Source organism: Sorghum bicolor, chromosome 8 (genome assembly GCF_000003195.3).
Source record: "Sorghum bicolor cultivar BTx623 chromosome 8, Sorghum_bicolor_NCBIv3, whole genome shotgun sequence".
In the NCBI taxonomy this organism is placed as follows: Eukaryota; Viridiplantae; Streptophyta; class Magnoliopsida; order Poales; family Poaceae; genus Sorghum; species Sorghum bicolor.
Window position 1 is genome coordinate 55,594,971 of NC_012877.2, and position 14,087 is coordinate 55,609,057.

At 44.7% G+C, this 14,087-nt stretch overlaps 1 protein-coding gene across 4 annotated transcripts; it reads left to right on the top strand.

Moving 5' to 3' along the window:
- On the top strand, positions 336 to 6,768 carry LOC8068075. Of its 4 annotated transcripts, XM_021466207.1 has the most exons (4): positions 336 to 711; positions 785 to 2,827; positions 2,935 to 3,087; positions 5,442 to 5,957. In XM_021466207.1, the coding sequence occupies exons 1-4, from the start codon at positions 693 to 695 to the stop codon at positions 5,645 to 5,647; spliced, it is 2,421 nt and encodes an 806-aa protein (XP_021321882.1). In that variant the 5' UTR covers positions 336 to 692; the 3' UTR covers positions 5,648 to 5,957. The 4 variants fall into 4 exon arrangements, with proteins under 4 accessions (XP_021321882.1, XP_021321884.1, XP_021321881.1 ...); XM_021466209.1 differs by having other exon boundaries at positions 336 to 2,827; positions 2,935 to 3,053; positions 5,938 to 6,768; XM_021466206.1 differs by having other exon boundaries at positions 336 to 2,827.

The window sequence follows — 14,087 nt, forward strand, 5'->3', positions numbered from 1 at the left end:
CGCCGCGGACAGTCCTCGCGAGTCGCCGCGGAAGGGTCCCCCGCGCGCCGAGCTCTGAGCGAACCTCGCACAGCGGGTGGCCGGCCGAGGGAGGAGGCGATGCGAAAACGTGAGGTGCGTTATGCTATCGCCGAATGGGCGAGATCTGGATGCGCCGCCATTGCCTGCTCGTGAAGAGCGATGAAGGGGATGGAAACTTCAACCAAGTCGCGCGAGTGGGCCGGGTCCAAAAGCCAAAAGATTTTTTTATTCGCTATCGAATCATGATGAGTCGACCCACGACTGAAGGATGAGAGAGTCGACTCGAAGCTGGTGTACGTGGCATTGATGGGTCGACCCACCACTGTGGGTGCCCTGAGAGTGAGTGAGTGAGTGGAGTGGCTGAGAGGCCAGAGCTGCAGCCGCCAGCATCCTGCCTCTGCTCGTGCTCTCCCAGTCTCCCTCAGAGCCGGCGTCCTCTGCTCCGGCGTCCTCTGCTCCTGCTCTCCCTCACAGCCGGCGTCCAGGACAGCTCCGCCCGCGACTCCAGCTCCGCCCGCGACTGCCATCTCCGCCCGCGCGAGTTGCAGCCACCGGACGTCCGCACTTCCGCCCACGCGAGCTGCAGCCGCCGGTGTCTGCACGTCCGCCTGCGCCTTCACCTCCGCCCGCGAGAGCTGTAGGCACCAGTGGATCCGCCCGCCTGCATCAAGATGAGTCACTCATCTGAAGGTTAGCAGTCCTCTACTCCTCTGAAGCCTGCTACGGTGCTACCTCATGTTTGTTTGGCTATGCTGCTTTGCAGAAGATGCTCGACGTCGTGCAGTTGTGGAGGTCTATTTACCTGAGAACCTTGTAGCTGCGAGTGATGCTACTGCTGTCTCAGAAGAGGTTCGGGGTACTTCTGCTTCTGCATCAGCATCATCAGCTGCCCCAACTGAAGCATCCCTGATAGCTGAAGCCATAGCTAAATTGCCACCAGATCTTGTTTGCATGGCCGAAGATAAGAAGAGGAAGGCGAAATCAGCAGATCCTGGATGGAAATATGGGTTTTGGCCAGATCCAGGAAAGAAAGAGTTCATCCAGTGTATTTTCTGTGAAAAGGTTGTTCCTGCAGGAATTAAAAGGTTTAAGCAGCACCTTGCTGGAGGCTTTTGTGATGCTGTGCAATGTCATAAAGCACCTGAACTAGTTAGGCGTGAGATGAATTGTTACTTGGCCAAAAGGTCAAGGGCTCAGGTACCTCAGAATCAGGACACTGGGGTGGAATCAGAAACAGAAGAAGACACAGTTGAAGTTGGTGGCAGTGGTTCTGCTGCTGCCCCTGCTGCTCAACCAGCTGCTCATACCTCAGTGAAAGTTCCCAATTCTGGGACAAAATCAAAGCAAGGGAAAAAGATAGCTCAAGCATCAATGGGAAATTTTGTGGTTTCTGCTCCACCAAAACCTCAAACACAGAAGCATTCCAAGTCAGTGAGTTCTTTGCTTTGCAAGAGTCCAGAAGAAGTGGTTGCAGAAAGGCACAAGTCCAAGATGTCACAGCCCACTCTTGAGTACTCCACGAAGAGCAAGGAAGCAAAGCAAATTGTAGATGACCATGTGGCTGATTTTTTTTATGAGAATGGGATATCATTAAATGCTATTAACTCAAGAAGTTGGGAAATTATGTTGGAGTCCATTGGGCAATATGGTCCTGGGTATCGCTCACCTTCATACCATCAGATTAGGAATCCACTACTTGATAGGGCAGTGAACAAGACAGAGGAGCTAAAAAAGAAGCATGAGCAATCATGGAAGGAATATGGCTGCACCATCATGACAGATGGATGGACTGACACTAGCCACCGTCATCTCATCAACTTCCTTGCCAATATCCCAGCTGGAACATTCTTCTTAGGTTCAGTTGACGCTTCAAGTGAGATAGCTAATGCTTCTTTGCTAGCAGACTTGTTGGAGAAACAAATTGACAAGGTTGGGAAGGAGAATGTGGTGCAAATTGTCACAGATAATGGTGCAAACTTTAAGGCTGCTGGAAGAATTCTTATGGAGAGGGTCCTAACTTTGTTTTGGACACCATGTGCTGCCCACTGTTTGGATTTGATGATGGAGGACATTGGGAAGATACGTGAGTTTAGCTCTTGCATTAATTCAGCTAAGAAGGTGTGTAGGTTTATCTACAAACATGGGAGGATCCTGGATCTTATGCGAGAGAAGATTGGTGGTGATCTTGTAAGGCCTGCTGTTACTCGCTTTGCTACTTCCTATCTCACATTAGCAAGCATGCATAAGAACAAAGCGGGTCTGAGGAGTATGTTTGTGAGTGAAGAATGGCAGTCCCACAACTTGTCAAAGTCTTCTGAAGGGCGGAGGGCTGAGAACACAGTCCTTTCCATAGATTTTTGGAAAAAAGTGGAGTACTGTATAAAAGCAACACAACCCCTTCTCATTGCTTTGAGAATAGCTGATGGTGACGAAACACCAGCACTCCCTAAGATAATGGCAGCAATGGATGTTGCAAAGAAGACCATCAAGGAAACTTTGGCAGACAAACAATCTTTACTGGATGCAGTAATGGAATGCTATGGCAAGAGATGGGAAAACCAGATGGAGCAAAAGCTATATGGAGCAGGCCTCTTCTTAAATCCAGGAAAGTACTTTGCCATAAAGGAAAAGGATATGAGACAAGCTAGAAAGCTAAGGTGCATGTTCAATGACATTGTATGGAAGATGGTGCCAGATGAGAGTGAAGCGAGGAAAATAAGCAAACAAGCTGATGATTATGACAGGGCTGGGGGTGAATCTTTCTCAAAGAGGTTAGCAATAATAGAGAGGAATAACAAAAATCCTGGTAAGTAATGAGGAATTGAGCAGTCAACACTTTTTTTTTGCTTGTGATGGGCTGTTGAAGTGCTGATTATATTATTGTTTTCTTTCAATTGCTTGTAATAAATGTAGTTCTGTGGTGGGATGCTTTTGGTGTCCATGCATTCGAGCTACAGAGTTTAGCAAAACGCATTGTAAGTCTATGCTGTTCGGCATCTGGTTGTGAGCGCAACTGGAGCGCATTTGCTCATGTAAGTGCAATTTTCTATGGCTGCAGGACTGCAGGTACACTAATGCATTCTTATATGCTGCAGCCATCTAATTATTTTGCTCCTGTTTTCTGTAAATCTATGGCTACAGGTGCATACTAAAAAGAGGAACCATCTGGAGCATGCTAGGTTGAATAAGTTAGTCTATGTTAGCTACAATCGTAGGATGACTAACAAGTTTCAGAAAATTCGAGAGCTCGGTTCTAAAGGCAAGAGATCCAACCCATTGCTGCTAGAAGAATTTCAATGGGAAAATGAGTGGGTGAAAGGTCCAAAAGGCTAGAGGGGGGTGAATAGCCTATTTAGAAATTCTACAAACTTCAACTAGACAAGTTGATTAGTAAAACAAAAGGCGAAGCTATTCTAGCACTAGCACAACTAAGCTATGCAAGCCACCTACACAAGTCTAGCAAGAAAGCTAAACACTAGTTACAACAAGAAAGCACAACTAGAAGCTTGCTACACTCCTAAACAAGAAAGCTACGCTAAACAAGCTACACAACTAACAAGGTATACACAAAGGTAAAGGAGAGGGGAGTGATTGTTATACCGACGTTGTAGAGTAGAAATATATCCAATCAATCATGTGCACAAACACAAGAGAAACCTCCGCAAGAGATGACACAAGATTTTTTACCGAGGTTCACTTGCTTCCCGGCAAGCTACTCCTCGTTGTGGCGATACACCCACTTGATGGATCACGAGCTAATTGGCAATCCAAAGCCAAACCCTCAGCGGGTGCCGCACATCCACTCACAAGATGGGGATCCTCCAAGCCACGAGCAATCCACTAGAGTAGCCAATTGCGATCTCCCGCGGGGAAGGCTCAAGAACCCCTCACAAATCACTTGGTGAGGCTCGAAACAATCTCCAATCACGAGCTCAACACCACCACTGCTCCAAGCCGTCTAGGGCGACGGGAAACACCCAAAGTAACAAGAAATCCGCAGCAAACTCAAGAAACAAGTGCCACTAAATGCAACTCTCAAAGCATTGCACTTGAATCTCACTCAATCTCACTAGGATGAGCAATCAAGCAAGGAGATGAGTGGAGGGAGTGTTCTCTAGCTCAAAGTATGTCTCAAATAATCAAATGGGCAAGAGAAGACCTCCCAAAGCCGGCCACCAACTATTTATAAGCCCCTCAAAGAAACTAGCCGTTGGCTGTTTTCACTGGGCTGAAAACGGGGTCACCGAACGCTACTAAGTGAGCACCGGACGCTCGACCCTCTGCGTCCGGTGCACTGGAGTTGGCCACGTGTCGATCTTGAATCTTGCGCGTCAGTTTCTAACGGCTACCTGCAACACACCGGACGCTCTGCAAGTCCACACCGGACACGTCCGGTGCACACCGGACTCATGCGCAGAGAGTTTGTCAAACTCGCGACCTCACCGGACGCTGGGCACCGGACGGTCCGGTGCTCACCGGACTCGTGCGCAGAGAGGGTTGCAAAAACCCTCACACCAGACGCTAACCAACGGACGCTCTCAGAGTGCGACCGGTGCTCAACTCTAGGAGAGTCAAGCTCTGACAGTACACCGGACGCTCGGGCCAGCGTCCGGTGCCTCCGCACTGAGCGTCCGGTGAGTGTTTCCAACTGAGAAACACTCCCGCGACTTCACCAAAAATCCCACCGGTGCAATAGAAAATATACACTTAATTTTCTCAAAAGCGCTGAATCCTGCCTCGCAAGCTCGGCGGGAGGGAGAGAGGAACCCACACCCCTCTCAACCCTAGGAACTCCACCTCCTTTGTAAATGTGCTAACACCAACAAGTGTCCACCACCAAAGTGCAAGTGTGTTAGCTTTTCACAAACATTTTCGCCAAAGGAGTTAAGTTAGCACTTTACTAGATCCTAATGCATATGCTCAAGAAGTAGACCTAGTAGCACTTGATTCGAGAGATGACCGTGATTTCCCCTTTTGATAGTCGGCTATCTATCCTAAACCCGGTCAATCACTTCTCTACTCATCTTAGACCGGCAAAAAGTAAAACCTTATGTTTATACCTTTGCCTTGATAACTTTGCTCCTCGTCTATCCTCATGATCTCCACATCAAGCTTCATCTCTTTGTAGTCATGTGGCCACCTCTCCATGCCACCACGCACCTTCATCACATGTGTTGCTATGCCTAACTCAAATCACTTAGACACAAGGCATTAGGAACTTGGTGTCATTAATTACCAAAATCAAACTTGGGCTTTCAGTGGGTAGACATCAATTTTGACCCAGTTCATGCCTCTAATGACATCAACTGGACACATGTTGATGAAGCTGTTGGTGCAACAGAGCAGCTTAGAGGCCGCAATATGCCTAGGGAAGCTACTGCTCATGTGAGGAATGGTGTGGTGACTCACACATATGGCAGGAATAGGAAAAGGAAGACAAGGTCAGATACACCAGGAGATGATAGCAGTGGTCATGAAGAAGAGGAGGACAGAGCTGCACCAAAACAGGCGCAAGATGCAAGTGGAGCACCAGGAGCAGATGAAGAAATGGAGGACCAGGGAGTGGAGGAAGACTCCAGCGGACCTGGAACAAATGATGGAAATGATGAATTCCATGTGGATGTAGATTTACTTCTCTAGAATCTAGATGGATGCCATTTGCTGGTTCTATGGACAAGTTTATTTATGTTATGTACTCATGCACTGTCTGTGCATGCCCAGCGTGCACTGTGATATTTATTGAACTGTGTGTGTGTGTGTTGTTAGGTCTTACTCGTATCTGTAAAATTTGTGTACTTGGTTAAGTTGTTTTGCCTTGCACTAGTGTCTACTGTAATAGTCTTCAGCTCAGAGTCTTGTTTTTCTGCTATTTTGACTGTTTAACTGATTGTGTTCTCTTTCAAATTTAATATTCAGCCACAAGTCAGGAGTCAACGCTCACCATTAGGCATCAGCAAGCTGCAATTACAGGTAAGTGGCCAAATTACCATGATAATGATTCATTATGCCATGAATTCTTATATTTACATCATATATATATAGTATATACATGGTCGATCAGGTTGTCAAGGCATAAGGACGACTAAATGTCCGATCAGCCCGATCAGCCCGATCAGACCGACTAATCGACCCTGATCGACGACTAATCGCGATTAGTCGTCTGATCGGTGGTCAGACAACTAAGTTCGATAATACGATCTGAAAACATTGGTCGGTCGGGCCCGAGATCCGTGATGAAGAGGATGGCGTAGCCCCCGAGGCCATCGTGGGGCCTCCTTGCTAGTGGGTGGGGCATTTCTCCATGCAGCCCTCCTCTGATGCCTTGTGTATGCGGTTTTGATGGTGCTTCGGCTGTCGCACTAGTTGATGGAGTTAAAGCACGCGACACCTGTGCCGTCCTATACCCCATGAGGGATGAACCGCTATGCCACATGGCGTAGATCTAATGGAGGAAGAGCCATGATGCTTCGAGCATGTGGCTCTAGGCTGTCGATTAATCCAGGTGGACTCGAGGAGGGAAGGTCCTCTCGAATCTTGCACCAAGGTGTGTGCACGTATAGTGGGCAACACATCTCGCCAGGAAGTGACAAGAGCAGATGGTACGGGGCGTGACTAATCAATGCCCCATATGAACCCACCTCTACTACGCGTCTGCCTTCATGCAACCACTCGGCGTGCGGCCTAGGGATCAAGAGGCGTCAAGTCGATCTGCGGACTCCTATTTGCTGCCAGTAGTGAAGATAAAGTAAATTAGAGAGGGGTGCACTTGCCTTATGAGTGCATAAAGATGGGTTGTAGGGGGTGCATATATGATGAAATTTTAATCAAATCTACTGTTTTTGAATTGGGGGGGGGGGGGGCGGTGCATTTGCACTCCCTAGGAGCAAAGCAGCTTCGCTCCTGTTTGCTGCGCCATTGATTGCCGATCAGAGGGTCAGTGCTATTTGTAGTCCATCCACGGTGCTTTCCCATAAAGCATCATGGGCAACTTCTTCCTCTAGATTTTTCTTCGCTCAGCCATGGATGTAGCATTGAAGTGCGACGCCGCCCTCCGAGTGAGCCTCCCCGTTACTGGGAGGATCACTCCCATGAGAGTGGAAGGATTCCGTGAGGCATGGATGGTGCCATGATGACGAGAGGGCCATGGCATGGGAGCACGACACAAGGGGGCTGCCTTGTGCAGGCAAAGGCTCAAGGGACTATGTTGATGCATTATCACCTCATTCTCGCAAGCTAATAATTAGCACTAGTACGAGGAATGAAGTTATTCCACTAAATATGAACCATAAACTCATGATGCACTAACTCATTTAGGATTGAGTGGATCGTCAAACGAAACACCTTAGATATGCTCTAGCTTTTGCAACCATTGGCAGTAATGGTCGTCGGTGCACTGTGGCCCCAAAATGGCTAGGATCATAGTGTTATAAAAACAAGTAAATTCTAATTTTCCAATAGTTCACTCTACTATATCACAATCAGATAACCGCTTCTTTTGTCAAACATTCTCTCTATTTGTACTTGTGTACTGGTTGGTAGCAAAATATGATCGGCGAGACAAAGGTTAGTCATGCCACAATTTTGTTTGGTGCATTGTCACAGCTATGGCGTGCCACTTTCTTAGCACCCTGTCTCGCATGCTATAAACTCATCTTTCGTGCCAAACTTTGCTACAAGTGTGACTTTTATTTTACTTGCTCGGCCGCCGTGAGGGCATAATACCTACGTTTTGTGTATGATTGTATTATTTTGTATGAGATGTCTTAAGGGGGTCCCTGCTAACCTTTATATAGTTCAGGAGACAGGGTTACAAATTTGGAAACTAATCCTAGCCATTTACAATTGCCATAAGCAGTCGGATAGTGATTCCTATTCTAACTGACTAGGTTCTTATTTGATCTCCAAGTCTGCCTTCCTTCCTTGCGCGGGACTCCGAGCATAGCGATTAGGCCACACGTCGTCTTCCGGTGGGCCAATACCTTTGGTATGGATTAGCGCAAGCCTAGCCGTAACTTCATCTTCAGTGGCGGAACGAACGATTTTGATTAAGGAGGACCGAACAAATATGATCATATTTTTTAGTATAATTATATATTTGAAGAATATTTTAAAAAATATTACACTATTTTTTTTTACCAAAATCATCATATTTTAACAAAAAATAGGTGAAATAGATATTTCTGCTATAAATATTAATATCTATATAAGTACTTAAATGAATCATTGTGCTTGCTAGCCCCCGGTTCCGCTAGTGTTCATCTCTGTTGATGCCGACACATGAGTGGCACCACGTAGGATAGTCAAGGTCCTGCACTCCTGCTCGAGCACGTACGGCACCGACAACGACAGGGATCGGAGGATGATGGTAGGCGAACACGGAGGGCCATGGCGGACCAGCTTGACCACCACGAGATGCTTGGGGAAGCAGATCATGGCGGCGGACCAGTAGCTCCCTGCTGCTCCAAATCGCCAATTCGAAAGCTCTTTATTCGATTTCGCTTTGGAGCGAACGGTCACTGAAATTGAATCAGGGAGGGGGAGAGAGAGAGATGTTGGGGAAGGAGATGGAATTGACGAGGATCGATGCTTCATTGCTTCTAGTAGAAGGACTTGATTGGCGATGGCATTGTTGGTTGTGTTGTCCCTGTTTAGATTCATCGATCCTTCCTTTCCCTGCCTCTCCAACCTTCAGCTAGCTAGAATGCAGTTCTTGTCTTGCGCCGCTGCGTCTGCCTGAGACAGACACCACGGCTGTGGCTACCGCTAGTCGCAAGAGGATAGTGTGCAGACCACCCCGCCACAACCGCCGAGCTACCGTCCACCGTGGGGGAGTGGGAGCATTTTTCACCGATGGCGGAGAGACAACACAGACGACGGCCACCACCCGTGCGTGAGGAGGTGATGGGAGCAATTGTAGCACAAGCCTGACCCCATAAAAACGACTTCCACCCAAATGTTCTTCTAGAGCCTGCCAGTTTGGCTTATGGGGGCCTGGCTAGAAGGCTTATCCAAGCAACTAAACATGTCTCACTTGGCCTGTAGAGCCTGGCCGAGGTGGAGGCATGGAACCAAATAGGCCTATATGCTCAATGCTAATTTTTAAAAAATATTAGCACATGAACCAGGTCTACTGCCTACGCCCGGGCGATGCTGCATGCAGCTTCTTATCACTTTTACCTGCTCCTCCGTCCTAAATTATAAATCATTTTAAAAATTTTTGAGAGTCAAAATATTTTTAATTTAACTAAATTTATATGATAAGATAATAAAATTTGTGATACCAACTAAGTATCATTAGGTTCTTTATTAATTATATTTTTATAATATATCTATTTGATATCATAAAACTTTATAATTTTTTAATAATTTTAATCGAAATTGATATGCTTTGACTATTCAAGATTTTTAAAATAACTTGTAATTTGGAATGACCAGGAGTACTATATATATATATATATATATATATATATATATATATATATATATATAGCACACAGGATCGACGTGTCCAACTTCAGCAGCCAGCCGTACCATGAATAGTGTACTGTACTGAGGAGACGAGGTTTATATACTTATGTATGTCTCCAGAAAATAATAATGATAAAAATAAATTAAAACCACGCGTATATACCACTACGATTTGTATGTCCTGTGCTAGCTGTGATTTCAACACCGATCTTTTATTTCTACGCATGAATCGATCGATCGATCGATAGGTAGGCTGCTAGCGATCCATCACGTGGAGCGAACGAATAAGTAAGCAATGGAAAATTCAATTGGATTATTGGGGGGTCACACGAGAGTAAACTGTTGTCATACGTCACAAATTCACATGCCTCGATCTACTCTCCACGAGTTTCCTCTCTCACTCATCATCGCATACTTACTTTGACTAAGCTTTTTAAAACAAATAATAAATGCATTCTAAACCTGAAATAAGCAAAGCTCATCTAGTTAGGTTCCTTAGAATGAAATCTGTTCACTTGAATACTCTTATTTTTCTGAATTTATTCTACGATTTAATGACGTCATCTAGATCCTATCAACCCTCGCCAGCACAATCACCACATTGTCTTCATGTACACAAGTTGTACATGCCATATTGGCGAGACTAAAACGTAAGGATACGTCAAGTCCCAGGATAAGAGGTTCTCAATCAAAGGACCTTGACCGATCTCTCCAGGATCCCTCAGGGCTCACACCAATTAGGTGTGCTTGCATGCACCTTTTGGCTAAGGATCAGGCGTAACCCGAGCACGCCCTCAACCCATGGCTTAGGACTCAGGGGCTTACCCAAGCTCTAAGCTAGCTCTCAATCAGTGGCAGCCCAAGCCTGATCCTCGGCTGCATCTCAAGATGGCAACGGATACATACCCACTAGATACAACAAACCCATATCCATGCACATAAAGAAAAATTATGCCCATTAAAAATCCCATACGCACAGATGGGTATAAACTTAATCCCATACCCACTGATGGGTATAAATTTAATCCGATACCCACAGATGCATATCTGTATAAATTTAATCCCATACCTAGGTATAAATTTGTACCCATACCTAAAGATGGCAATGAGTAATTATCCGCTGGTATATGCTACCCATATCCTTACCCACGAGAAAATACTTTACCCACTAATTTACCTATACCCGAGCACGGGTAAGAGTTCTTTCCTGTACCCTTACCCACGCGGGTAACGGGTAACCCATGGGTTATCCTTATCCATGATTCCAAAAATACTTGAAAAAAATAAATACATATTTAAATATTTCAGGCTTCCAATTTCAACCAAAGCATCACAAGTTATTAATAAAATCATCAAATATATAAGCTCCACGAACATCTGAATCCATCATTACTAGATAACAAGTGACAAAATTCACAAGTTTCCGTGTTGTGTGGCCGCCGCAAGGAGACAGGGGAAAGGGGAGGGAGCGGATGGGTGATACCAAGGTGGGGACCTAGGGTTTGACAGTATTATATATGATTTTTATTGGGCTTGGGTTGTGTATGGTGATTTTGGCCCATGATTCTAACTTATTGAATCGGGTTAAAATTACCTATGGATTAACGGGTATGGGCAATGCAGTCCCATACCCTTACCCACTAGTTACCCATAGGTAAAAAAAAGTCATATCCTTACTTTAATGAGGTAATTACCTATCGATTTTCGAGTAAAACTTGCCATCTTTACCCATACTCGAGCAGAGCCATACTTTTACCTTAATGAGATAATTACCGTAAAAATTATCATCTTTACCTATACCCGAGCAGGTAACAGGTTAAATTGTCATCTTTACCTATACCCGAGAAAGTAACAGCTACCCACAGGTTACCCATGCCCTATGCCCTACAATAACACAAACACACACACTTGAATACTTGATTATATTGTATAACAAGCAACAGATCCAACATTTTATATTTATATATATTTATATATTTACATTTGGGAAATTTTGTACTGATGAATGAATGAACCAAGGTAGTACAGCTGTGCCAACGCCTTCACTATTTTATAGGCGTGGCACCTTCTGCTGCTTGCTTGCGCACGCGAGGTGGCGCTATTTGCACCGCAGCTTACTGCTATTGTGCTGATCGTCGTGGGCTGCTGCGCTGATCGGTGTGGGCTACAATGGGCCACTGGCCCACAGGTCTACAACACACACAGAGAAAAGCTAGGCATACATATGCATGCTAATAGTAAATCTGCTCAGTACCATGTTGTACGTTTCAAATTTTATTCATTTTCTCATTTGATTCTCCTATTGCTATGCGATGATGTGTAAAATTATGAACATGTCATGAAACATTGGTACTGTATGTGAGTTTATAGTAACAACTAGTTGCCCATATACCCTGTATGCACATATCTATTATGTTAAGTTGAACAATACAAGTATTTATGTGTATCATAGACCAGGTTTAAAAAACCTATGGGTATACAGGTTTGGGTGCAACGTCTCCAAACCCATGCCCACAAACCCGTTGGGTATGGTTTATTGCCTATTAACAAACCCATGGGTAGAGAAATTGATCGAATTTTGGGTTGCAGGTACCCATTGCCATCTTTAGCTGCATCTCTATTCCGAGCCAAGGGCTAGGCTAGAACCAGTGCCAAGAGCTCAGGGGCCTCTTCGATGTTGCCCAATAGGCACAATGTTGTCACCCATGCCTCTGACAAATTCACGCATGGAGCATGACATAAAGGGGGAGGATGAAGAGAAATCGAACAAAGTCCTTTGGACAACTTTGAGCTCTGCACTAAGAGAGAGTAGAACCACCCAAAGAGGAGCACTGAGAGTTCTACCCTCCATCGACTTCTTCTCTGTCGCCAAGAAAGAAACCAAGCGATCCCCTTCCAAATCGCATACACTATATTGTATGTAATCCCTCGATTTGGGTGATCTCAAATACAAGAAACATCTACTGCTGGATGTATAGGGCCTTAAGAGCCCAAACCAGGATAAACTGTTGTGTATTCTTTATGTTCTTAAGTCCACCCAAGCCACTAGAGACCCACACTTAGTGACACTTGACAAACAATGATGCTTGCCATGATTTCTACCCCGCAACACATAGGTATCCTTAAAGAGCCCCAAGTACTATGCTAACATGTCATATAACTGACACTAGCCAAAATTCACCCTCATACCTATCGGTGTTGATGACCGGCAACACGTTATGAGGCTACCACAGAACTATATTTGATGGCCTTTAGTAATGTAGAACTCGAATATAACAATTTATACTAGCATGTATAGGTAGTGTGAGATCTTTGTGCTATCTTGTTTATGCTAGGCTACTATATCTCAGTCTTGGAGTCTTTCACTTCCACTTGATATACTCCAAGTGAAATTCTGCTACAATTTTGACTCCAAGATAATTGAAACAGAAAGATCGAGATGGGTTTGCACTATCACACCTCACTATATCAAGACTGCTTCGTGTGGCACTTGAGTTGAACTTGAGCAGTATAGTGTATGACTAAAACTGATGCTTTGAGCTCCTGATTATCTTTTGACATAGGCTCCGCACGATGGAAAAGTTAGGTAAGATAGTGCTTGCAACCTCTTGCATTCACATGTCTTATATATTACTTGTGAAAATGAATGAAATGAAAATTTGATGAAAAACACAAGTTTTGAGTTCATTTTGTGGCATGATGGTTAGCACTAGCTTGTGGTAGCTCACCTTGTATAGATTTGAGAGCACTTGTTGATTTTCTGCTTATACATGCTAAATGCTATTTTTGTGGTGAATGCTATATCAAGCCAAATATTGGCTCAAAATGCTTTGCAATTCACAATTGTATCCTATGATCAGCTTGAACATCACTTGTATTAATTGTTTTACTCACATGACAATGTCACTTAGAGCATCTTTTCATTTTGAGTGATTTACTCCTAAAGCTCCTGCATTTATACATCCCATAGAGACTTAGCCTACTTTGAGGAGGAGTTGCAATTTTGGATTAATTGATGTGTGCATGTATCAACAAGGGAAGAGTTAGCACACATAGAGCTTGGATTGTTGCATTTGGAGAGTTAATGCATCATTTTAGGCGAGCTGCATTTTAGGCTGGTTTGCTAGTTGTGTTGAAATTTTGCCTCTTCTAGAGGTACTAGCTTTGGTTTTCTAGATTTTAGTTGCTCTGACTTTGGTGAGTTCCACCTTTCTACTTAGCTAGTGGTGTTGAGCCTGTTCTGCCTCTTCTTGAGAACTAGATGTGTTTTGCTTGGTTGCATTGAGCCACTGCTCATGTCTTTGGCGACCAAGCTTATTTCAAATGACCCCTTTGGCTTTTCTTTGGCTTTTGGCCATTTGAGTGAGTTTTACCCTTTTATTTTTGCTTTTGATCCATCTCTATGTGTTGGTGTTGACAATGCACTCATCAAGGGGAGATTGCGAACACAAGGTCGTTATGTGCCCTTGTGTGTGGAGTTTGTGATGAGTGGTTGTTGGAGATTATTAGCTTTGGTTGAGTTTGAAGATTAACCATGGCGTGTGTATGTGTGTGCAACATGTCTCTTGTCCGTGTTGGTGTGTAGGTGTAGAGCTTGG